The sequence below is a fragment of the Pinus tabuliformis genome, chromosome X (assembly GCF_031772625.1).
Source record: "Pinus tabuliformis cultivar Carrire ecotype Pingquan chromosome X, CPIR1, whole genome shotgun sequence".
NCBI lineage: Eukaryota > Viridiplantae > Streptophyta > Pinopsida > Pinales > Pinaceae > Pinus > Pinus tabuliformis.
In genome coordinates, this window is record NC_142308.1 from 1,749,770,152 (window position 1) to 1,749,795,592 (window position 25,441).

General features: G+C 40.0%; 1 protein-coding gene across 4 annotated transcripts in view; it reads left to right on the top strand.

The window, feature by feature from the left end:
• The window catches only part of LOC149146795 (2-oxoglutarate (2OG) and Fe(II)-dependent oxygenase superfamily protein), a 358,726-nt gene that overhangs the window by 88,152 nt on the left and 245,133 nt on the right, over positions 1–25,441 (top strand). For all 4 annotated transcript variants that reach the window (XR_016264572.1, XR_016264573.1, XM_089448734.1 and 1 more), the window contains exon 4: positions 4,437–4,539. Coding sequence is in view for 2 of the 4 variants with exons in the window: in XM_089448734.1 (XP_089304860.1) it covers positions 4,437–4,539 (103 nt within the window). In the remaining 2 variants the exon portion in view is untranslated. The remainder of the gene's footprint in view (positions 1–4,436; positions 4,540–25,441) is intronic.

The following is a 25,441-nucleotide window of genomic DNA, read 5'->3' on the forward strand; positions in this document are numbered from 1 at the left end:
TGAGGTCAAATTTCCTCCTTTAGGCTGACTTGTACTTTTTGATGTGACATGGTCCAATAATAATTTTCCCATGTGCATAAACAATTAATTCGATCTCTGCAAATGACAAGCCCTTGGCACTGTGATCTCACAATAAATTATAGATGCAAGGACAATCTCTTTGGAAGCTCGGCCTCTTGATTTGGAAATTTATGTAACCATGCAATAAACAAAAATGGTAGACCTGAAGTGATCTTCCCCAAGAGCTAACTAGGGTGGCACTCGGAAGTGTTGAAAAATGTAACTAGGTCCGGTCTTCATAATGACATGTGGAAATATGATTTTCTGTAATTGATGAAAAGATGAAAAATAAAATCATCATTAATGATTTTCTCATGGGTTTCATGAGCAAGGAATTTTATTTTTAGTGATGGCTCCCATTGTGAGCCTTTAGGATTTGTCATCTAGTCATACAAGTCAATTTGAGTCTATGTCATGTATGAAGGACCCTTCTTGGACATATTATATTTGTATATGAGTCAATGAAAATGTCAAGTAGCCCTCCAAGACCAAGCACAAGCATTAACCTCAAGTCGGCTTCAAAGTGGAATTAATTATCTCCTCCAACAGACATGTCGGCTCACCCTCTTCAAGTCGGCTTATTTAAGGAGGAAACAACTATAAATAGGGCTGCTCGACATCACTTCTGAGACAAAATTTCTGTGGAACAATGATCTGAAATAGAAGTGCGAAAGGATAAAAGAAAAAACCTCCCAACCTGTGAAGTAAAGAAGAAAGAAGAGTGAGGTTCTTAGGGTATTTCTTTGGACTCTTTTTGTTAGAAAATGTAACTGGGTTCGGTCTTCATTAAATGTATTTTAGTCATCTTGTAATGTACTCGTCAAAAGAATAAAGAAAATAATTTTAATTATTATTATTGTGACTTATTAAAGCATGGGTGTCATGCTTGGGTCACCATGTTTTAGGTCAAAGTCCCCATTGAAGACTTCTAGGATTTATTCTAAGTCAATAGAGTCATTGTACTTTTAAAGAGACCCTTCTTGGGCTTTTGAATCATGTAAAAAGGTTAAGTATTGAGTCAAATATGAATTTTGTTGTCTCCAAGTCGGCTTTAAGATGATCAAGTCGGCCTCAAGGAGGGCTATTTGACCTCACCAAAGGACTATAAATAGAGCAGTTCAAATTCCATTTGAAGCACACTCTCACACAAGCAAGTTCAATCTCTCTTGAAGCCGGAAGAAGTGCGAAATAGAAGAAGGAAGAGAAGGAAGTGCGAGTTTGGTCTAGGAGAAGGAGAAAGGGAAAATCGAACCTTTGGTGCAACTATCTCTCTCTCTCATGCCCTAGTTTGGAAGATCGAAGTTCTCTTGTTGATGTCGTAGCCAGTTGTCGTATGATGTCGTAGCCAGTTTCCGTGTGATGCTGCCACCTCAAGAAATTGTATTGGGCCAAGATCGAAGGTTCTGAGTGAAGATGGAAGTCTTTCACTGAAGGTCGAAGTCTCTAAGGCAAGGTCAAAGTTGTTGGGTCAAAGAAAGTGCTGCTACTGCTGCTAGGTCAAGAAGGATCATCTGCAAGTAAGGAAGAAGGCTGACTTGGTGTGGAGGAAAGTTTGTGTCAAGGTCAAGAGTCTTGGAATATCTCTAGAAAACTATTGAAGGAAGAATTATTTATTGGGTTTTCCCCTCGAGAGGGGTTTTGTCTTGGCTGTGAGCCTACATCTGGTGTCCATTGTTTTATGTATTATTGCTTTGGTAATTGCTTGATGAACTAAAAGAAAGAAGATATAAAGAAATGTAATAACAAATCAAGAACATCACAAGTAATTATCAAGTATAAGAAAATCTTTCTTCCTTTCTGATTTTCTAACAGTTTTAAGGGCATAAAACCTCTATATGTGCTAGAAGTATGTTGCAACGGTGAAGGACGAGGATAAGTCTATTGCAGTAGTGAAGGCCGAGGAGAAGTCTGTTGCAGCAGTGGAAGCCGAGGAGAAGTGCAGTCCTCCTAGGGAGCCGAAGTGGAAGAAGGCCGAAGGTCTAAAGCAGAAGAAAGCCAAGGTTGAAGAAGAAGCCGAGAAGGAGGAAGGAGCAAAAGGTTGACTATCGTTGACTAAGGATCTTGTGTCTTGGTCTTGGAGTGGCAGATAGGTCAAGGGTCTTGGTCTTGGTATTCGTCATTTGGAATCTCTATAAGAAGAAGAATTTGTTCGGGTTTTCCTCTCAAGTGGGAGAGGTTTTGGCCTTGGCTGATAGCCTATATTCTATCTTTCTTATCTCTTTATGGTTTATGCATTAGTAGTTGTTTGATGAAGAAGAACACTAATAGCCTAAGTAACAGAAGATCCTAATCTAAAGAAGTAAAAAGCACTCACAAGCGTGACTAATAGAAGAGAATTTGAGAAATCACTTAATTGTTATGCCCGAGATTTCTCAACACGAAGTCCACCTAAATTAGCATAGGGTTTCGCTTGAAACCCTTAAGTCTGACACTTTCTTGAGTTTCTTTTCAATGTCAATGAGATATGATAGGAATAGAATGACCAACAACTTAATCCATCCTCCTTTCGTAATTTTTCCCCATGCTTATAGACTTCTTTTTAATATTATTTTATTGGCGGGGGCCATTTTCCACTAAGTGACTTTTTGCCACCATTTTAATAAAATAATAATTTACCGCCATTCTTCAATTAAATAATAATTTGTTGCCATTCCCCAACAAAATAATATTTACCGCCATTTTTTAAGAAGAAATATTGACTGCCTTTCTCCAAAAATAATATTTTCCCCTTTTAATTAATATTATTATATTACCAAGAACTCTGTAGTGATTTCTATGCTTTCAAAATTGGGGATATTACACACATACGCATACATTTATGTTCATGCATTTGTATATTTAGATGTGTGTGTGTGTGCGCACTTGAGAGAGAGAGAGAATTTTATCAAAACATATGCAAGGGCAGCTGGCCTGTGTTACAAGGGAGATTACCTATTGTGCAACATTTGTTTTACAAACTTAATAAAGAAAGAGAATAGGAAGATGATAATACTAATGTAGATATTGGCAAGTGTAACGTTAGTTATCTGGCCTCAACCCCAAAAGATACGTTGTGTACTGCAAATGTGTTGGCTCTCAGCAGATTGTGTTTCATGCACATCATTGTTGTTGTCCCGAGTTCTCTTTGCTGCATCTGCTATTGGTTTCTCTTGGGTTGTTTCTTCTCAACTGCTCTCTTCCAATGCCAACCCCTTCCTGATATGGTTATATGCCCCACAATGAAATAGGAAGTGTTGATTGGTCTCCACCTCTCCTTTTCCCACGTACTAGCCATGTCCTGCACTCCCATTCCTCCTTGGCATCTTTCCATCTTTCCGTTTTGCGTCATAGTCAATGTGTGTGAGAGAGAGATTTTATTAAATCACCTTTGAGGCCAATTTGCCTATGGCAAGGTGCTTACTTTCAATGTGACATTTTCCTTAAAAGTAAAAGGAGAGAACTGAGCAAGGTGAAGGGGAGAGCCAGAGTATGGTACAAAGAAGCTATGGACTACTAATTGGGACTTGGCCTTCTAGAGTCTCCTACCCAGCTGTGGTGGCTTTCTGTAGCTTACCCCTAACATGCAGCATTCTTGTGGCCTGCCTTGCTGTGCCATTTACTTGGTCCTCTTGAAGTGCTGCCTTGCAACTGCTGTTTTGCATATTTGTTCTCTTCCTGCTGTGGTTGTATATCTCAGAATACAGGAAGAATTGTTGTTCAGTCTCCACCTCTCCGTTCCCACCGAACAGGCATGTCCTCTTTTGCCGGTCTTCCTTAGGCTGTTCTCGTTTTTCTGTTTCATATCCTACTCTCTGAGTGCTGCTTCTTAGCTGCGCTAAAATATGCATGTGTTGTCATGGGATGTTGAGCCTTTGTGTGTTTGGATCCTGTTTTCTTCCTTGTGTTGTAGTTGTCCATATACAATCTTTTGCTTCCACTAGGTGTATCAATTTGCCCTTTTTCTTCATCTTGTAACATGAGAGAGAGAAAGAGGGTTTACTCATCTTGTAACATTTATGGTAAGTTGGAGGATTGTCTATTTCTTGAAAAAAAGAAGTATCAATGTCACTTTCATAAAAATAGTGGAAGTGTAGAATTACTTCATAGTAATCTCTCTTTTTGATTTGAAGATAATCTTCATAGTTTTATTTTTATTGTTTTATTATACATTTGAATACAGCGCTTATATAATTATGATGAAGCAATAATAAAATAATGAGCAAGGATTTCAACTAGGGGTGACAGTTTTTTTGTTATATGCACATATCTCTGTATGTATGAGTTTGTCTGTATATGTATGTGTGCTTTGTGTATACACAAATAATCTCTCGTGGTCTTTGTATTCTTCATGTACTTAGATTGATTTTACTTTTCTTGATAATTTCTTTGGAGGGCAGTTCAGGGAAATTTGTCAGTGCAAATGAAGATAAATCGGGTACATTGGATTTTATTGAAGAAAAGATTGCAAAAGCTACAATGATTCCAAGATCACATGGAGAGGTTGGCTTCTCACTTTGTGATTTCAGTTGTAACTAATGTTTTCATGCACTTCTTAGAAATTAGGAAAATCTAATTTCATAATTTTCCAGTTATTTAGTTTAGATATTTCCACTTAACGTGTTATATTAAATTTCTTTAGGCTCACATGATACATTTGCTTCTGTTGTCTCATTAGTTTCCAAAAAAACACCTGCCACTTTCATAGCTCCAGTTCAAGTTACTTGTAGATTTGCACATGTTGAATTTTCTACAGGATGAATAGTAGAAACCAATTTTCTGATCTATAATTACTTCTTAATGATATTTAACAATTTTATCTTTAAGCCAGTGATATCATTAAGCAATTATACTTAGAAAACGTCAACATTAACACGGGAAAAATAGTAAAATCATAAAAAGACAACCATTCACAATAGAGACAACAAATTTTCCCTGGGAAACCCAAACTTGGGAGAAAACCCAACAACTTTTCTTCTAGGAGAAATTGTTCTTCAGTAAGGTTCACAATTACATAAATTGTCTAGAAATCTGTGCCAAAATCCAAGTCCAAGATACCAGTCAAATCTGGTCAAATACCAGCCAATCAATGCCAGGCAAACCACCCAAGAATAGAGAAGTTTGTTGGAAAATGTGTAACTAGGTTCGGTCTTTATAAATATGAAATGTACTTTTGATTCTTGTAAATTGTAAAATGAAAGAAAATTATTATTATTGTTTTTGGAGCATGGGTTTCATGCTCAAGGTCTTTTATTTTATAGATCAAACACCCATTCCATGCTTCAAGGGTTTGTCCTAGGTCAAGAAGTCAAAAGAGTCATAAGTTGAAGACCCCTTCGGGCACATTGTAACTTGTAAATAAAATTATTTTTGTCATTAAAAGGGTCAAAATACCCTCCAAGACCAAGTCAGCCTGGTCGCTGGCAAGTCGGCCTAAAAGAAAGAGCCACGTCCACCTTTAAGAGCCTATATATAGGAGGAAACTCGACCTCCTTGAGAGACATTCATCCATCACTCATTCTAGCAAAGGGGGAAGAAGAAGACAATGAAAGAAGAAGATGAAGTAGACTTTTGTTGGGCCTTGTTGCACAGTTTTTGTCAAAGTTCCAAGGACGTTGAAGTACAGATTTTTTCAATAGGATCGGATCATCTATCAGCACTTTATGTGTCATTGTAAACCCATTCTACAAAATTTCAATGTAAATGTTGTTAGTAAGACCATGAATGTATGTAACAAACTAGGTAAGCCTATTGTTTTGGCAAGAGTTTCATCCTAAGAAGATTTTCGTCTCACTGACTCATTTGTGTTTCTAAACATGGATGGTTGACAGAGTTTTTCCCTCCAACCTCACCCCAAAGCGAGGGTGAAATTCTTCGTCAAAGACTTAGGTGAGTCCTAGCGTTTTAGTCAAGTCTTATGAAAAAATGATTTGGGAATAATTTAAGCTAGTTGGCTAAATAATTCTATTACAAATCCCTTTGTCTACTAGATCATATTGTGTCGCATATTGAGTATGTAATTTGAGGGTCTAAGCCGAATGGGTATTCCCCCTTTGAGGATCGAAATTGTAAATCTTATGTAAAAAATATTTTAGTGCATGGTCCCTCATGCTTAGACACCATGGCTAAAATATTTAAATCCTAAGTTAGAAAACTAATTAATTAGAGTCAAATTAAAATGTTTTAGGAAAATTAAATTCTCCAAGTGAAAAATTCGTGGGTCTTAAAAGAATTAATTATTGGAGGGCCTCCACTAAGGGAATATTGGATATTTCGAGAAAAATTGGACCCTTGGTCCTTGGTAGTTAAGTCAAAGTCAAATTTTTGAGGAAATTAGTTCAAAATAATTAATTTTGAGCTAATACAAATGGCATTAAATGATAGTTTCGAAAATTCTTCAAAAAATAAAAATTCAATGGCTAAGATTAAAAGATAATCAAGTATTTTTCGACGGTTAAGATTACTTTGACAAGGATCAAACAAACTAGCTGTTATTTTTCACTTGGAGGACTTATCTATAAATTAGAGAGTCATTTGAGTCTCTAGCCATGTGATTTCTAGCTAAGAAATTGTTGCTGAAACATTTATGTACACTTTTGGCCCGTTGGGAACTTTTATTTCTATCATAACGAAGACTTTGGAGTGCAGTTCAAGGTGTTCCATGTTCATTGATTTGTGGTATGTACTGATTATGGACTTTCCTATGTTGTGCTGATAAATGGTAAGATCTGTTTTTCATTAGGATGGAGATAAAATCATGCTATTGATAGTTTTGGGCTAATCTTAGGTGATTTGATTTACCATATGATTAACGGATTTTCTTGAGATAAATACATAGTATTTGCAGGTACTTCAGTCCTTGGTCTCCAAGTTCACAAACTTTGGGCAAAAACCAACTTTGCTTGGATCCCGAATATTTATGCGGTAGATTTAATCTTGCTAAGGCTATAGTGTGCATGGGGTTTCTAAGGTACTTTTAACCATTCATCAAAGAAAATAGCCATAAAAAATTTATTTCTCAAAAATTTAGTTTTCAAAACCCTTGTATATTTGTAAATTTTGTGAATAATTTTGTAAATTATTTTGCTGATTTGGGTTTTGGGGTTTTAATATTTTGTATATATTTGGGGTTTGGGTGTTTTATTTCCATTTCATAGGTGAATTGAAGAGAAGAGGCTGAAGTGGAGCTAGATCTAGATCCTAACTTGTTTTCTTTCATTTCATTTCCATAGGGACTACTCCCCATAGCTTGCTGTTGGGAGACAACTAGAACGGAGTGGGTGGGGATTAGAGTGACAACCCCCTCTGCGAGCGGTTGTCGTGTGTTAAATTTTCATCGCTTGTTCTATGCTGCAACTATTACTTCAACAATATTTGTTGAAAAGTGTAACTAGGTTTGGTCTTCATAATGACATGTGTAATTATGATTTTATGTAATTGATGAAAAGAAGAAAAATAAAATTATTGTAATGCTTGTCTCATGGGTTTCATGAGCAAGGAATTCTATTCTAGTGACATCTCCCATTGTGAGCCTTTAGGATTTGTCATCTAGTCATAAAAGTCAATTTGAGTCTATGTCATGTATGAACGACCCTTCTTGGGCATGTTACAATTTTGTATGAGTCATTAAATGTATAGTAGGGCCCTCCAAGACCAAGCAAAGTCTCCTCCTCAAGTCGGCTTCAAGAGGGATAATTATATCTTCACTTAATGACACGTCGACCCATCTAGCAGTCATGTCGGCCTATTATGGTGGCAAACAACTATAAATAGGCCACTCGACCTCATTTCAGAGCAAGAAATTTGGTGCAAGTTTGAAGTTAACTAGAAGTGTGAAGGTCAGAAAAAGAAATCCTCCTAGCCAATGTGAAGATAAAAAGACCTTTCCATGTGCCTTCGGCCTTATGAGACCTGCGCTTTTGGCCTGACCTTGATCCCAAAGTCAAGAATGAAAGGTTATCTTCTATCACCAAAGAGAGTGTTTTGTTCCACCGCCCCATTAACAGGAAGTAGAAGTCTCGGGACAGACATGTCATCTCCTACTGCTTAGTCAAGGAGGTAGGAAACACATGCGAAGGAGGTGGAGGATACTTGCTACAGAAAGAACCGAGAAGGATAACAATCCTAATAGGGCAGTCGAGTTGGAAGAAAGTCAAGATAAGAGGAAGTCGAGCGAAGCTAGAAGGAATTACCATGCAAAGAAGGCCTAATTCAAGGAGGCCGAAACTAGTAAAGTTTTGAAGCAACTGAAGTTGAAGAGAAGCTGAGAAGAAGGAAAAAGCAGAAGGTTGCCTATCGTTGACTCAAGGAAGGACTTCATCAAGGGAGCTTTGTGTCTTGGTCTTGGAGTGGCAAATAGGTCAAGGGTCTTGGTCTTGGTATTCGTCAATTGGAATCTCTATAAGAAGAAGAATTTCTTCGGGTTTTCCTCTCAAAGAGTCCGAGGTTTTGGCCCTGGCTAATAGCCTATATTCTATGTCTCTTATCTCTTTTTGGTTTATGCATTGGTAGTTGTTTGATGAAGAAGAACACTAATAACCTAAGTAAAAGAAGATCTTAATCTAAAGAAGTAAAACACACTCACAAGTAGTTACAAATAGAAGAGAAATCACCTAATCTCGATGCCCTATATTTCTCAACAATATTTAATAGTATTCAATTCCTCAATTTCACTTCTTCAACTTTCCAATGACAGTAGAGCAATAGTAATAGAACAACTAAACAAATGCACATAGCAGGACAACGAAGAGACAAGAGACACAAATTTGGTCAAAGACTAGGGAAAAACCCATTGCGGGGAAAACCCTTGCAAATCTTCTTCTTATTAGATTGTCTTCAAATGTTCAGCAGAAAGAGTACATCATCCAAGAGTCAAAGTCAAACTTTGACTTAGCCAACATCCAATGTCAATATTCAATATCAAACAATTATTCAAACCAGAGACAAAGTAGAGAGATGTGGGTCAACAATGGTCAAATCTGAACCTCCTGTAATCTGCCCAAGTCAACAACAGTCAATAACAGTGCAGTCAGCCCTAACCAGTTAGTAGTCAACTGTCAACACAACCTTTTAGGAGCTCGGTCAACTTTAGTGAAACTCGGCCTCAAATGTTGATCATAATCAACCCAAAACAGTCTTCAAAAATGCAGTCAAACTCGGTCAAAGGAGAGAGATAGTCTACTGTCCCTGTCTGCAATTTTCTGCAGTCAAACCATAAAGTCAACTCTAGTCAAACTGCCCAGATTGCCTCAGTTTTAGTGCGAGTCGACTCGACGTCAAGAAATCAAAGTTTTTCAGGTCAAAGGAGATTAAGATGTTAAGTCAAACTTGGTCAAATTGCAGTCACATTGTCCAGCTGAAAAGTCCATGCAGAAAAGTCAAGATTGCCTCCAAGATCCTCGCACATGTGAAGAGAAGAGAGCTTCCTTTTAACCTGTATGAACCAAACAAATGAAGAGAGAGAAGAATGTGTGTTGTGATGTCCAAATGAGCCATGAGGGCACTTATATTTGTTGATTTGGGGTAGCATCGGATGTGCTCTAGCCATGAAAATTGGTGGAGAGGCTAAAGCACATGAGATCTCCAAGACCCAGAAATGGTTTGGGCAGAATCTAACCAGTTTGGGAGATATTAAAATATTAAACGAAGTCTTTCGGTAGAAATCACATGAGAGATTTTTTGGCCGACGTGTTTCGAACCAACAACTGTGGTTCATCATCAGGACCAGATAAAGAGGCAGACCATGGAAAAGGCTTAAATAGAGAGCAATGTAGAGACATAATTTCAAGTAACGGCTATATTTGAGCAATAATGTTTAAATTATAATATTAATTTATTAATATATTAAAAACAAATATTATTAAGTAACGACTATATTAAACACTAGTTTTTGAAAAAAAATATTTAAGTAATGATATTATTTCATTAATTTATTAAAAATATTAATAGGTAACGGCTATATTAAACGGCTAGTTATTAAAATAATTAGTATTTTTCTAGGGCAGGGCTTGCTGAGGAAATAGAAGGAGTGATCAGAGTTGCAGTTGAGGGGTAGTGAATGCAGTAGCAGAGAGGCAAAGATAGTACTGGGAGCATCAGTGCAGAAGTCGTGAGAGGGTTGACGCAGAGCCAGCTAGAGGCCACCAGAGGCCACACAGAAGGAGATAGAGGCCACGCAGAAGTAGCCAGAGGCCACGCATAGGCAGCCAGGAGCTGCGCAGAGCTTGAGGAGGGCCAGCGTGGCACACACAGAGGCTCCAAAGGCTAACGCAAAACCTCGAGAGGCTGGTGCTGGGCCAGAGAGGTTGACGCTGGGCTAACATCGGGCCAGAGAGACTGACGCAGACCCTAGAGGCTGATGCTGGGAGATTTCGGGGGCAAATTGGGGCTGATATCTGTCTCCGACTGAGAGCTACTACTGCTGAGGGTATTCTCTGTTGGGTGAGCCATTTCTGGCATCGAAATTGTATTCTGAAACTGTTTAATAATAAAACCCTCAGATAGCTGCACTGGTTTTCCCGCATTGGGTTTTTCTGGGGACATTAGTACAAAAATAACGGTGTGACTTGGGTGCTTGTTTTTTTCCTTCAGTTGATGATCTGTATGTGTTGAGACTGTACTTGTATTTATTTTTAGTATTTACATGGTAAATAACTTGTTAATTAACAGAACAAGTAGGAAGAAATAAATCAGAAAGTACAGGAAAGATTTCTAACAGATAGAGTTAGAAATTCCAAAAATATCTATATGCAACTTGAGGGGTGCCATCTTTTCCTTGAGATGTGTGTTTTGACCCAAGGTCGAGCTTGACAATTTTGAATTTGTGGGCTTGTCCTAAAAAATATAATTCTCCTTATCCGAATTGAGTGATCTTTAGGTCGATTTTGGTCCTCTCGAAAATAGGAATTTAATGCAATCATTATCTCCATCAATTGATCTGTCCAAAGTGGAAGTTAACCCTAGTTGCATAATTTAACACTCCCTCTCGACTAGGGGGAATTCCATGTGTCAGTATCTATCCATCGATCATCATATCCTCCTGTCATCCTGTACCATCTCTGCTTGTTTCTGCTGATCTCATGTTGAACATTCTCGATTCTAAGGAAGAAGAAATGCTTCAGGGGAGCTCCAACTACCATCCCACCTCTATCATCATCGGGGAGATTCTGCTACCACCTGTAATCATCATCATCATCATTGGGGAGCCATAGCTACCACTCGCATCCAAAGACAATGGGCGAGACCAACCTACCCTAAGTGTAGGGATCACACTCTATCCCAAAGTCCCTGACAATAGGTGAGATTAACATGAGGATCACACTCTACCCTATTGTCCCTGATCATCCATCTTAACCCTAAAGAGTCAGATGGTAGAACACATGCATCCACCAACTTGGGCGAGATCCACCTACTGCAAGGGGTAGGGATCACACTCTATCCCAAGTCCCTCAACCCATTGGCTAGATGGGAGAGGTTATCCCACAGAGTGGGCAGGACACTAACTAGGGCATACTCTGACTAGGGGAGATCTCAGGTCTCAATATCACCCTCTACCCTATCGTCCCTAATCATCCATCTTAACCGTAAAAAGTCGGATGGTAGAACACATGCATCCACCAACTTGGGCGAGATCCACCTATTGCAAGGGGTAGGGATCACACTCTATCCCAAGTCCCTCAACCCATTGGCCAGATGGGAGAGGTTATCCCATAGAGTGGGCAGGACACTAACTGGGGCATACTCTGACTAGGGGAGATCTCAGGTCTCAACATCCTATCGGTTAGAGGTCTCTCATCCCCAGGAGCCCTATAGCTCCATTCCACACCCTGGGAGCTCAACCAAGGGGGAAGAGCATTGCTTAATGTTCTTGATCAGCCCAGACCCTTATTCGAAAGGGTCATCTCAACCAGTCCAAGCTGCTCTATGAAGACCAAGAACTTCCCTTTCAGCAAAGGCTTGGTGAGGATGTCGGCTATCTGCTCATCTGTCGAAATGTGATGGAGTCTCACAGCTCCTCTCTGCACCATGTCACGAATGTAATGATATCTGATCTTGATATGCTTGGACTTGTCGTGAAACACAAGATTCTTGGACAAACGAATCCCACTTTTGTTGTCGCAAAAGATGATTGTCGTGTCCAAAACCTACTCAAATAGCTCTCCAAAGAGCTTCCTCAACCAAACTGCTTCACAACTAGGAAGGCTAGCTGCGATATACTCGGCCTCAGCAGTGCGAAGGGCTACAGATTTTTGCTTCCTACTCATCCATGATATCATGGTAGATCGAAGACTAAAACAACATGTGGAAGTACTCTTCCCGTCGACAACATTACCAACCCAATTTGCATCTGTACCATGTAGTCTAACATCTCCAGTGGAATATGTTGGTCCAAGGTTAATAGTCCCATGTAATTATCTCAGAACATGCTTGGCAGCGACCCAATGTACATGGTGAGGCTCGGTCATAAACTGGCTCAAAGTGTTAACTGCGAAGCATATCTCGAGGCAAATATTCACAAGAAACATCAGGGCACCAACCAATTGTCTATACTCAAAAAGGGTTTGCTAGGTTCAGTCCAACAACTTCTCCACACAGCTTCTTGAAATTCATCTTCATAGGAGTAGGCAGGGACTTGAATTCAACCATGCCAAATCTCTCTAGGAGTTTCACAACATATTTTACTTCTAATCCCAGGAAATAGTGCATCAAACCAAGGTCTTTCATCTCAAATTTGGAAGCCAACTTCCTCTTACATTCTAGAATGAGAGGGTTTGAACCTGTCATGAATAAGTCATCAACATATAATACCAAAATGAGAGGCATACCTTGGACCGTTTTGAAGTACAAGTTTGGATCAACATTGCTCCTTGTGAATCCCAACTTTATCAAGTAATTATCGATATGAGCATACCAAGCACGGAGGGGCTTGCTTCAATCCATAGAGAGATTTCTTCAATCAGCATACATGGGTCTTCCTGTCATGAACTTCAAATCCTGGAGGTTGTTCAATGTACACTTCTTCTTGTAGCAAACCATGTAAGAAGGCGGTCTTCACATCCATTTGGTGGAGAGTCCATCCCTGACTTGCAGCAAGGGCTACTATCGAACGAATGGTTGTGTATCGGGCCATAGGAGCAAATATATCGTCGTAATCTTCTCCCTCTTTTTGAGTGAAACCGCGGGCTACAAACCTTGCCTTGTATTTTTCGATGCTTCCATCAGCCCCATGCTTGATCTTGTAGAGCCATTTGGAGGTTACCACAAATTTTCCCTTTGGTCTCGGCACAATATCCCATACATCATTTTTCATAATGGACTCATATTCTTCGGCCATTGCATCCTTCCAGACTTGTTCCTTCACAACTTCTTCAAAGGTACTAGGTTCGGCTTGAATCATCTTGCTCATGGCTACAACATAGGCTTGGTACCTACATGACTTCTTGCATTCCGTGAAAGTTCCCCGGGCAGCAGCATATTTTTCAACATCTTGTAATGTGTCCTTGAGCCAAAGTGGTCTTTTCCTTTTAGGGGGATCGCATGGAGGAGGATCCAAAGGGTCCATAGGCTCCATGGGATCATCAACGATCTCCTTCTCGGATTCAGGCACAAAAGGACCTTCTAAAATATCCATCTCATCTCTATTGTCTCCAGGAGGAGTAGGTGGAGGGAGGTCCCTTGCTTTTCTAAGGGAAGCATCTTCATCGAATGTCACATCCCTGCTAACTTCAACCTTCCTTTGACCAAATATATATATTCTAAATGCTTTAGAATCTTCACTATATCCAACAAATGTACCTTTCCTTCTTGTAGCTTCTAGCTTGTTTCTTTTGTCCTTCGGTACATGGAAGTACACAGGGTAGCCAAAAATTTGGAGATGACCAATATTGGGCTTGACACCTATGAATACTTCCTCGGGAGTCTTGTTGTCCAAAGCTTGATGAGGCAACCTGTTTTGAACATATATTGTTGTGTTTGTTGCTTTAGCCCAGAGGAACTTTGACAGCTTTTGATCATGGAGCATAGCTCGGGCAACTTCCACAATGGACATGTTCTTTCTCTCAGTCACTCCATTTTGCTCGAGAGTAAGGCACAATGGTCTCCTTCTTGATTCCTTCCTTCTTGCAGAAGTCTATAATTTGAGATGTATTCCCTGCCATTGTCAGACCTAAAGATCTTTATTTTCTTCCTTGTATGATTTTCCACCAAAGCCTTGAATTCCTTGAATATTTTGAATGCCTCATCCTTGTGCTTCAAATAGTAGATCCATGTCTTCCTTGAGAAATCATCAATGAAGGTGATGTAATAAAGATGACCCCCAAGTGAATGCATGGGCATTGGACCACATATATAAGAATGAATGAGATGGAGAATTTCTTCCATCTTGTTTTCGCTAGAGGGGAATGGTCCCCTTGTCTTCATTCCACTTGCACACCCAGGGCATACTACATCATGTCGAGCTTGAACATCAGGGATCCCAGAATCCAACTTCAATTTTGGAAGTGCATTAGAGTGTAGATGGGCTAACCTTTGGTGCCACAACTTGCTTTGAAAATTTGTATTATGGACCATGTCTAGAAGGGGTCTTCTGGTGACTCTATAGAGTCCTTCAAACCTAGTTTCCAATGTGAATGCATTTCTCATGTAGGATTCAACAGGCCAAGTAAGTACTTTTCCTTTAATAAATGAAACTCCCATTCCTTTATTCTCCAAGGCAGATATTGAAACCAAATTCTTCTTCAATCCCAACACATATAGTACATCATGAAGAAAACAAATTCCCCAGAGTTCAAGTGAAATTGGACAGAACCAAAGCCTTTTACGGGATGAGTGGTATTGTCACCAAGAATAATGTTCAAATTTGTCTCCCTCTCTACCAGATTAGAGAGAACCTCCTTGTATTCAGCAAAAAATGATGAGAAGCCCCGGTATCAACCAATGAACTATCCCAAGAGTCTGGAGGAGATGAACTAGCAAATGCAGAAATAAGAATATATTCAAATTGTTTAGTAATATTGCCTTCATACTTCGAGTTTCTTGGCCTTTTAGGAGGACTATAGCTATCATCACGATCATCAGGGGAGCCTCTTCTTCTTTCATTCCTTCTTCTATCATCTCTTCTTTCATATGACCTGTTGTTGTTGAAGCCACGATTATTGCTATAGGACCTTGAAGAGTTCCTTCTTGGAGAATCTCTCTTTTCGGGATAATCTCGAGCATAGTGACGCTTTTGATGACAATTGTAGCACTCGACATCTGTATTTCACCTTCTTGATTCCTTGGAATCTTGATTTGTTTGAGGAGGTTTTCTTGATTTCGATGGCTTTCCCTTCCCTTTCTTTCCATTCTTCTTCTTTCCTTGAGCAACATAGGCAGAGGAATCTCCTTCTTTTGATTCTTGAATTCTTCCTCTAGATATTATCCTTGATTCTTCTTGTGTTAGTTTACCAACAAGCTCATGGAATGTCGGGATGCTGTTGTTGTTGCTTATAGTAGTAATGAAAGTTTCCCAAATGGAAGGGAGGCCTGTTAGAGTTACAATCACAAATTCTCTGTCAGATGTGATTACCCCATCTTTTAGCAATTGATCTCTAATACGAAATATCCTCATAATGTATGATTGCACAGATTCTCCTTTGTTCATTTTTGTCTCTTTGAGTTGATCTTTCAAAGAGATGATTTCATTTAAATTGTTGACTTCATACATGCCAACAATCTTGTCATACATGTTCTTGGACCTTCTCAAATTTCCAACATAAGCAAGTAGATTATCTTGTAAACCATGTTGAAATTTGATGACTAAAAAGTTTCTTGCAATCCCAACCTGGTTTTAATTTCACCTTATCACTCCCATCTAGTTAAATGCCCTTTCCAATAAACATACATTCAACATATAGAATTCTGGAAATGAAATTTTCAGATTAAAACACATGGGACTGTCAACACATGCTGAAAATAAATATGGACATAAACAGACCTTTTAACAGAGATAAAAATACACATAGATTTTTAGTCAACTTAGACCCAGGCAAAACCCCTTCAATCTTTTCTTGGGAAAACCTGTTAGAGAGCTCTTCAAATTTATTTATCTTTCAAGTTCAGGAAAAATACATTTGCAGACAATACAAAAAAACAAAATACAACTTATCTCTTCAGCCCAAAACTCCTTGAAACCGTGCCCACTTTTCCTCCGATTTCCATGCCCACTTGAAGCTGAAAATATGTACGGATACGGACTATACCGATTCTGTACGAACTGTATGGATTTTCGTACCGCTGCACAGACTGTATGAATTTTTCATTTTTCCCAAAAACTTCCCTTGAACGACGTGAAACTCACAACTTTAGATGTTGTTTGTACTGTACCCTATGTTGTCTTCCATGCCTTGATTTCCGTGCCCAACTTTGCCTAGAAATCACTCCTTCAGCTTGGAAATACTGAGAGGGGGGCTGAATCAGTATTCCTTTTCAATTGTTATTTTTATTAGTTAAATCATTTATATTTAGAACACAAAATGAACAACATGAATAAATGCTTTTATTAATATAATCTTTACAATAAATCAAGTACAATGTATATAGGGCTTCAACCAGTTGCTAAGCACCAACTTGGACTTTTTGTGAGGCTCCAACCTCCAGGGCACCAACTCTGTCTTGTCAAGGTACGAACCTTGGATTTAGGAGCACCAGCTCCAAGGACACCAATCCTTCCAATTCTGAGGCACCAACCCCAAGGGCTACAACCCTCTGCTATATATTGTCTAGATATGTTTGGTAGTTATTCTCTGCTCCCAACCCTGCTGGACCTATGACTTAATTCTGTTCTCCTGCTTACTTCTCTCTCACTTGATCTTCGGCTTCTTTTGTACCTTCATCGTTTGCCAGACCTTTGGCTTCTCGACCTTTCGACTTCTTCTTTCGTTCGCTTGACCTTCCAGCTTCCTCTGTTCCTTCAAGTTCACGAGTTGTGAACTGTTACCTCTTCTCTGTGATAGATGCCTGAGATATGTTACCCATATGGAGGTCCCACATGCCACGTCATCACCTTTAATCGCAATCGCAACTTCCAGAGGTCTTCTCATAACATAGTCGATCCCCTACGGCTGACAGAGCGGATGCGATATGATCTTAAGCAGTTGTTAATAAACTCGTTGGGTCCACAACCTTATCGCAATCGACGGTTTGACATCCTTTAGAAACTAGCGATACTGCGGATGCAAAATTGTATAAAGTCATGTTATAGTGGTGCAGCGGGTCTGCAATATGATATCGCAATCAGAGGTTTTACCATCGTTACATCTCTTCAAGACTTACGATATGCGACAGATGCGATATTTCTTTAGGACGTATTATAATGGTGCAGCAGGTCCACAATGTTATCACAATCGACGGTTTGTGGGACTTCGACTGGCACATGGATTAAAACCGGCCTTAACCCCCGCAGTTGACCATGATCTAAGGGTTGACTATGAGATCGACGGCTAGGATTGATTACGGGACTTCAGCCACGATCAAGGAAGTCTGTACTTTCGTACCCCCACTCTTTCGATAGCTGTTGCTCCTGTGACTTTTCTTCACTCTTCTGATAGTTTTCTTCTTTACTCTTTAGCTTCTTGCTCCTGTTACTTTACTGGATCTACTACATCAATTGCTGTTCAATTGCTAATCAATTGACATCATGCGTCAATTGCTGTTCAATCGCTGATCAATTGACCTCCTGCGTCAATTGTTGTTCAATCGACCTCCTACGTCATTCGCTGTTCAATTGACCTCCTGCGTCATTTTCTGTTCAATTGTTGTTCAATCGATCTCCTGCGTCATTTGTTGTTCAGTTGATCTCCTGCGTCATTTGCTGTTCAATCCACTTGGGTCCTCCATATCATCATATCATCATATACCAAACTTTCATCACTATGAGCATTATGATCAATGGGCATCAATGGACAATCATGTATCAAAGAATTTGCCATCACAAACACTGCTATATTGACATCAGTGACAACCTAGAGTAACAATCTCCCCCTTTGTTATTGATGGCAATATTCTTCTTCTCTCCCCCTTTGACATCAATGGCAAAGGAGTGTAAAACAGTGCGAAACACGCATATGGATTTCAATGAATGAATTAAATTAATGAGCAAGCTCAAGCTCAATAATAATACAGAGATATTTACAGAAAATAGAAACATCAAGTTTCTATTTAGATAATGGAAACAATCAGTTTCATCTAAGAAACTGCTAAAAGAATAAAAATTAGCAACAGCTAAAAGAATGAGCATTAAATACTTAAATACTAAATAGGATTATTCTAATACCCTCCCTTAATGCTCAATCTATTTACAACACCAATAGACCCTCTGAATTTTACAAATTTATCAGGACCAAGAGGCTTGGTGAAGATGTCTGCGGGCTGCTCTGTTGTGGGAACATATTGCAACTGAACTGATCCGTCTTCAACAAGCTGGCGAATGTAGTGGCAATGAGTTTCCACATGCTTTGTTCGTTCATGAAAGATTGGATTCTTGGCAAGTTTGAGCACTCCCTGATTATCACAAAACAAAGAAGTAGGCCCTGTCTGGGAAACATGCATATCTGCAAGCATACGTCGAAGCCAAACTGCCTCACAGGATGCCTTAACTGCTCCCCGATACTCTGCTTCTGTTGAGGAGAGAGCCACTGCCTGTTGCTTCTTACTAGTCCAAGTAACAACACCGGATCCTAGACTAAACACATACCCAGCTGTAGATTTACGGTCATCAACCGAACCGGCCCAGTCAGAATCTGTGTAACCACTGAGTATAGGATCAGAACTTCGAGTGTATAGGAGTCCATAATCAGAAGTGCCACGCACATATCGTAGCACACGCTTTGCTGCTATCCAATGATCAGCTTTAGGAGCTGACATGAAGCGGGAAATGTAGCTTACTGCAAAACTGATGTCAGGTCTGGTGGCAGTAAGATAGATGAGACTGCCCACTAATTGCCTGAATAAAGTTTCATCCACAAGGGGAGAGGATGACTGTGCTGAAAGTTTGAGCCCTGGTTCCATAGGAGTCGTGGCCGGTTTGCAATCCTGCATTCTAAACCTGTCCACAAGATTTTTGGCATACTTGGACTGAGAGAGAAAGATATGATTTTCAGTTTGCCAAACTTCAACCCCTAGACAGTAATGAAGAAGTCCCAAGTCTGTCATCTCAAAGGTTCTGCATAAATCTTGTTTGATCCCATGGATCAAATGTGCAGAGCTGCCAGTAATGATAAGGTCATCCACATAGACAACCACAAACAAGATATCATCACCAGTATGCTTGATATACAGGTTTGCATCAGATGGGCTCCGCTGAAAACCCTGATTTGTCAGGTACTGATCAATTTTCATGTACCAAGCCCGAGGAGCTTGTTTCAATCCATAGAGTGCTTTAGCTAATCGACACACTTTCTGTTCTTGACCAGCAATCTTGAATCCTGGAGGCTGTGTCATGTAGACTTCTTCTTGGAGATCACCATTTAGGAAAGCACTCTTTACATCCATCTGATGAACTTTCCAATTGCACTGAGCTGCTAGGGCAAGAACAAGCCTTATGGTACTCATCTTGGCTATAGGAGCAAAAGTCTCTTCATAGTCGATGCCTTCCTTCTGTGAGAACCCTCGAGCCACAAGACGAGCTTTATACTTGTCTATGGTTCCATCAGCTTTGTATTTCACTTTATACACCCATTTGCAGCCTATGGGCTTTTTCCCTGCAGGAAGATCAGAAAGGGTCCATGTGTGATTCTTCTGAAGACTCTGGAATTCGGCTTCCATAGCCTGTTCCCACTCAGATGTACCCTTAGCCTCTGAATAGGTTTGAGGCTCAAAAATACTGTGTAGGTTAGCCATAAGAGCAAAATTGACTGTAGACTGTTGTTTGTTCTTATGTCTAGAAGTTCTACCTTCAAGGAGCTCATCATCCCGGAGATCACCAATTGTTTTAGCCCACCATTTAGGCCGAAGAGTAGAGGAACCAATATCAGGAGGAGGTGGAGAAGACTCGAGAGCAATAGGGGCAGCAAGAGGAGGGTTATTTTCTGGAGGAAGCTCAGATAGAGTATTATCAAATACTGATGCTACATCATCCCTCCCATCAGGTGGACCGACCGGAAGAAGAACACTGTGAGGCTGAGCCTCAGAACACTGCTCAGAAGAAGAAGACTGAAAGAATCCTCTGTCTTCATCAAATACTACATCCCGACTGAAGCTAAGACGTCCAGTGGCTATATCTATCAACCTATAGGCCTTGTGATGATCATTGTACCCTGTCATCATGAGATTCTGGCTTTTGGAATCCAACTTAGAGCACTTAGCAGCTGGAATCCAAACATATGCAACGGAGCCAAATACTTTGAGGTGACTGATCTTAGGCTTACGACCAGACCAAACCTCTTCGGGAGTCTTCCCTTTAACAGCCTGAGTGGGTGATCAGTTAAGAAGATAAACAACAGTAAATACTGCTTCAGCCCAGAATTTGTTTGGAACACTCCTGTGTTGTAACATGGAACGAGCCATTTCAACAACCGTGCGGTTGCGACGCTCGACAACACTGTTCTGCTGAGGAGTGTAGGGTGTGGTTAACTGACGTTTGATGCCATGAATATCACAGAAGTTGGCAAAAGCTGAAGAACAAAATTCCCCCCCGTTGTCGGTCCTAAGAGTCATGATGTTACAGCCAGACTCTTTTTCAACTAAGGTTTTAAACTTTTGAAAGGTACTAAGTGCATCAGATTTATTTTTTAGAAAATACACCCACATCTTTCTACTGAAATCATCTACAATAAGTAAAAAATATTTGCAAGCAGTGATAGAAGCTGTATTCATAGGACCAAAAATATCAGCATGAAGTAACTGGAGTACCTTAGATGCGCGCCAAGATTCTCCATCCTTGAATGAAGATCGATGTTGCTTTCCCGCTTGACAGGCGCCACATACCCCCAACTGCTGAGTCTGAATATCAGGTAATCCTGACACAAGTCCCTCCCGAGAGAGCTGAGAGAGATACTACATATTTAGATGCCCATATCGCTGATGCCATGGAGTGCTGATGGGAGAGACACGTGCTGCTAGAGCCACTTCTGGAGAGTCACCAGTGTCAAGTAGCCTGTATAGACCATGGTCCTCGAGGCCAACAGCAACTGTAAGACTAGTCTCCCTGTCAATAATGGAGCACTTGTGCGCACTGAACACTACATCAAGTTGAGGAGAATTTCTCATAATCTGGCTGACAGACAGCAGATTAATTTCCATACCAGGAACATAGTATACATTCAGAAAGATGAGTGTGCGCCCACCAGACTGGATTTGAACTGTACCTCTGCCAACTACTGTGTACTTTTCACCTCCGCCAAATACCACGGAATCACTGAAAAGTGAGAAGTCAATAAACCAGTCACGCCTGTGAGAAAAATGGCGTGATGCACCAGAATCAATGTACCAGGCAGAGGACAGAACATGATCTGAAGACCTTTTAGCCATAAAGGCGTAAAAGGCAGAATCTGTCTGCTCGGAATGTTCTGCAACATTTGCTGTCTGATGGGGTCCTCCCTGTTTCTTCTGTTCAGAAGCAATCCTCGGTCGGCAATCTTTCTTCATGTGACCGAACCTGTGACAGTAATTACACTGCACACTTTTCTTCCTAGCAGGATCAAAAGGCTGAGAAGGGCCTTTCTGCTGAAAGGACTGAGAGGACTGATATTTTGCAGCAAACGCATTTTCCGAGGATACTGATGAAGCACCACTACCAAACTGCTGTTTCCACCGATCCTGCTGCAGGAGTTTGGTGCATAACTCTGGAAACTTCAGATCAACATTTGTGGTGGTAATGTTGAGTGTTTCTATGAAGTGTTCATAAGATTTCGGTAGACTTTTCAGAGTAATGACTACCATATCTTCTTCCTCCATGGTCCGACCAATGGCTTCGAGCTGATCTCGAATGTCTTTAATCCTGTTAAGATGTTCCTGTAATGACATATGTTCGTCCATCATGATGGAGAACAGCTGATTCTTGAGAAAGAAGGCTCTGCTCTTGTCGGATGTCTCGTGCAATTCCTTAAGATGTTGCCAAATTTCAGCAGCAGTTTTGCCGGAAGGAATCTGCGGTAACTGATCATCGGTTACAGAAAGTTTGAGAAGCATAACAGCCTCTCGATTTCGATCATCAAACTTATCTTGATCGGTACCAGCTGTACCAGGACGGAGCTCTTTGGCCAAAACAAGCTGGTCAAGACGCCTATATTCAAAAATGGTCAACATTCTCTGTTTCCAGATGTTATAATTTGTGCCATTAAAGCGCTGACTGCCTTCCAACATCAGATTGGTTAGCGAAGCCATCTGCACGTTTCCCAAGACAGAAAATACCAAAGAAATCTGGCACAGATTTTAATGCAGATGCCGGCTGAGTTTGGACAAAAATCTGACAGGTGCTGGTGTAATAGAAAATATAACCAGAAATCGGTCTGAGGAGCGGGTTCAAGAAATTATATATATAGCATGATCGTTTACTAAAATAACTTACTCGGCAAAAATCCCCACAGGCTTTCAGCGCTACCCGAAACACAACAAACGCTACCCGAAACACAGCAAACGAAGATACACAAACGCTACCCGAAACACAGCAAACGAAGATACTCACACCTGATATGTGTTACGTTATCTGCTGTAAATGCTCCACCACGCTGCAGACTCTCACACGTCTGCGTAGAAGAAATATAAATAAAGAAATTCAGAAAAAATTCCGTTGTTTCGTTACGCTGTTTCTTTACGCCTTTATCGATGGCTGTGCCGACAAGAAGACGGGCAATAATCTCTGCGCGGTTCCAAATACTTCCGTGATGGCTTCTCGGTCACGGTTCAGGGCATCGGGGATGAAATCGAACCACGATGGAATTTGCAATTTGACAAAGAACTCTCTATATTACAACAAAGAGATTAATTTGGCTGAGCGACGTGGACAAACAGAAGGGCTATGCCGTCGATTTCTTATCAATTTTGCTGCATGTCATCTTCAGAGATCCCGAGGCATACCAACTTCCTTGCATTTATGCACAGATTGAGACGGCAGAATCAGATGGCTATGGAGATGAGTTGGAGGACCAGGATTCAACACACGATGAGTGTCGCACATGCACGATGGACACTGTATTCATATATTACTGTATTCACGATGGGTGCTGTGAATAGATCCGCGTTACCAATGGAAGCTACAGATCAGTAGCCACTGCCGGATCTGAGATATAAGGATCAATGCGTCCGCTTTCTTATTGATATGTTGTTTGCTGTTTCTGTCGTGACCACGCGTACCCTTCGTCTCGCATTTCTGTCACTTTCTTTGAAATCACGCTGAATCGTTTAATGGAATCCACAATCAATCGATTGTAGGCACGTAGTTTCCACGAAATTGCCCAGATCCGAAGACACTCACAGTGACCCTAATAGAAATTGACGAAGAGAGAAATTTTTTTTTTTCTCCACAGAAGAGCAATTTCGAAATGAAGTATTGAATTTTTCAAACTATGAAAAATTATTTCGAGAAAAAAAAAAATCCCTGTGCTCCGATACCATAAAACAGTGCGAAACAGGCATATGGATTTCCAATGAATGAATTAAATTAATGAGCAAGCTCAAGCTCAATAATAATACAGAGATATTTACAGAAAATAGAAACATCAAGTTTCTATTTAGATAATGGAAACAATCAGTTTCATCTAAGAAACTGCTAAAAGAATAAAAATTAGCAACAGCTAAAAGAATGAGCATTAAATACTTAAATACTAAATAGGATTATTCTAATAGAGTGCACAAGGATTGCCCCTGTCGAATTGCTCCCCTTGTCATGCAACATCTTTATGAATCAACTTAATGTGATGCTAGAGAAATAACCCCCATCTTTTGGCGAAGATGTTCAAATGCTTCTCGAGGAAGAGGTTTTGTGAAAATATCAACGATTTGCTCCTTAGTATTGATATATTCCAAGATGATGTTTTGTTCAGCTACTTGTTCACGAAGGAAATGATACTTGATTGGTATATGTTTGGTCTTTGAGTGCATCATTGGATTTTTGCTGAGGCTGATAGCACTTGTGTTATCACAATAGATGGTGATTGGTTGATTTGTACCTATGTTGACATCTTTCAGAGCTTCCTTCATCCATAATATTTGAGTACAACAATCTGCGGCAACTATATACTCGGCTTCAGCTGTAGATAGTGATATGGATGTTTGTTTTTTGCTGAGCCAAGATACTAGACAATCTCCCAGGAAGAATGCATTTCCACTAGTACTTTTTCGATCATCGACACTTCCGGCCCAATCAGCATTGGTGTATGCAATCACAGTAAGAGTTGAGCTCTTAGGGTACCAAAGACCGAAATCAGGAGTTCCTTTCAAGTATCTGAGAATTCTTTTTACAACCAACAAATGGGATTGTTTAGGAGCTGATTGAAATCTTCCCACCATTCTTATTGCTTGCATAATGTCGGGTGTCGTAGCAGTTAAGTATAGAAGGGCTCCAATTATTGACCTGTAATAAGTTGCATCTACCGGAGGAGAGTCATCATCATTGCTTAATTTGCAATCTGTGGTCATAGGTGTGCTCATTGGTGCACAGTCTTCCATTCCATATCTTTTAAGCATGTCTTTAAGATAGTTGGCTTGAGATATGAACATGCCTGCCGTGGTTTGAGATATGTGGTAGTCCAAGGAAGTAAGATAACTCTCCTATCATCGACATCTCGAACTCTTTTGACATATTTTGAGCAACTCATGGCTCATCTCATCATTATTACTAGCAAAAATCAGGTCATCAACATAGACAAGTGTGACTAGTAACTTATCCTCATCCGTCTTTATGTAGAGATTACTTCCTGCCACCCCCTTCTTGAAGCCTTGTTGTTGTAGATAGTGATCCAATCTTGCGTACCAAGCTCTAAGAGCTTGTTTCAACCCATATAATGCCTTTTACAACTTACAAACAAAGTCTTTTCCTTCTGCTAGATTAAACCCTTCTGGTTGCTCCATGTAGACTTCTTCCTTGAGTTCCCCATTCAGAAATGTTGATTTTATGTCCATTTGATAGATTTTAAATCCTTTTGAGCAAGAAAATGCCAAGAACATCCTTATAGCTTCCAACGAGCTACTGGTGCAAAGGTTTCTTCAAAGTCAATTCCTTCAATTTGTGAATGACCTTTACAAACAAGCCTTGCCTTATTTCTGATGATTTGTCCATCTTCATTCATTTTGTTTTTGAACACCCACTTGGTTCCAATTATATTTTTATCCTTTGGACGAGGTACCAGAACTGTAATGGCTGTAAATAATTTAAACAACTATTTACTCTGAACAGAATATGAAATCTTCATGAACCTGCTTTAAAATTTAA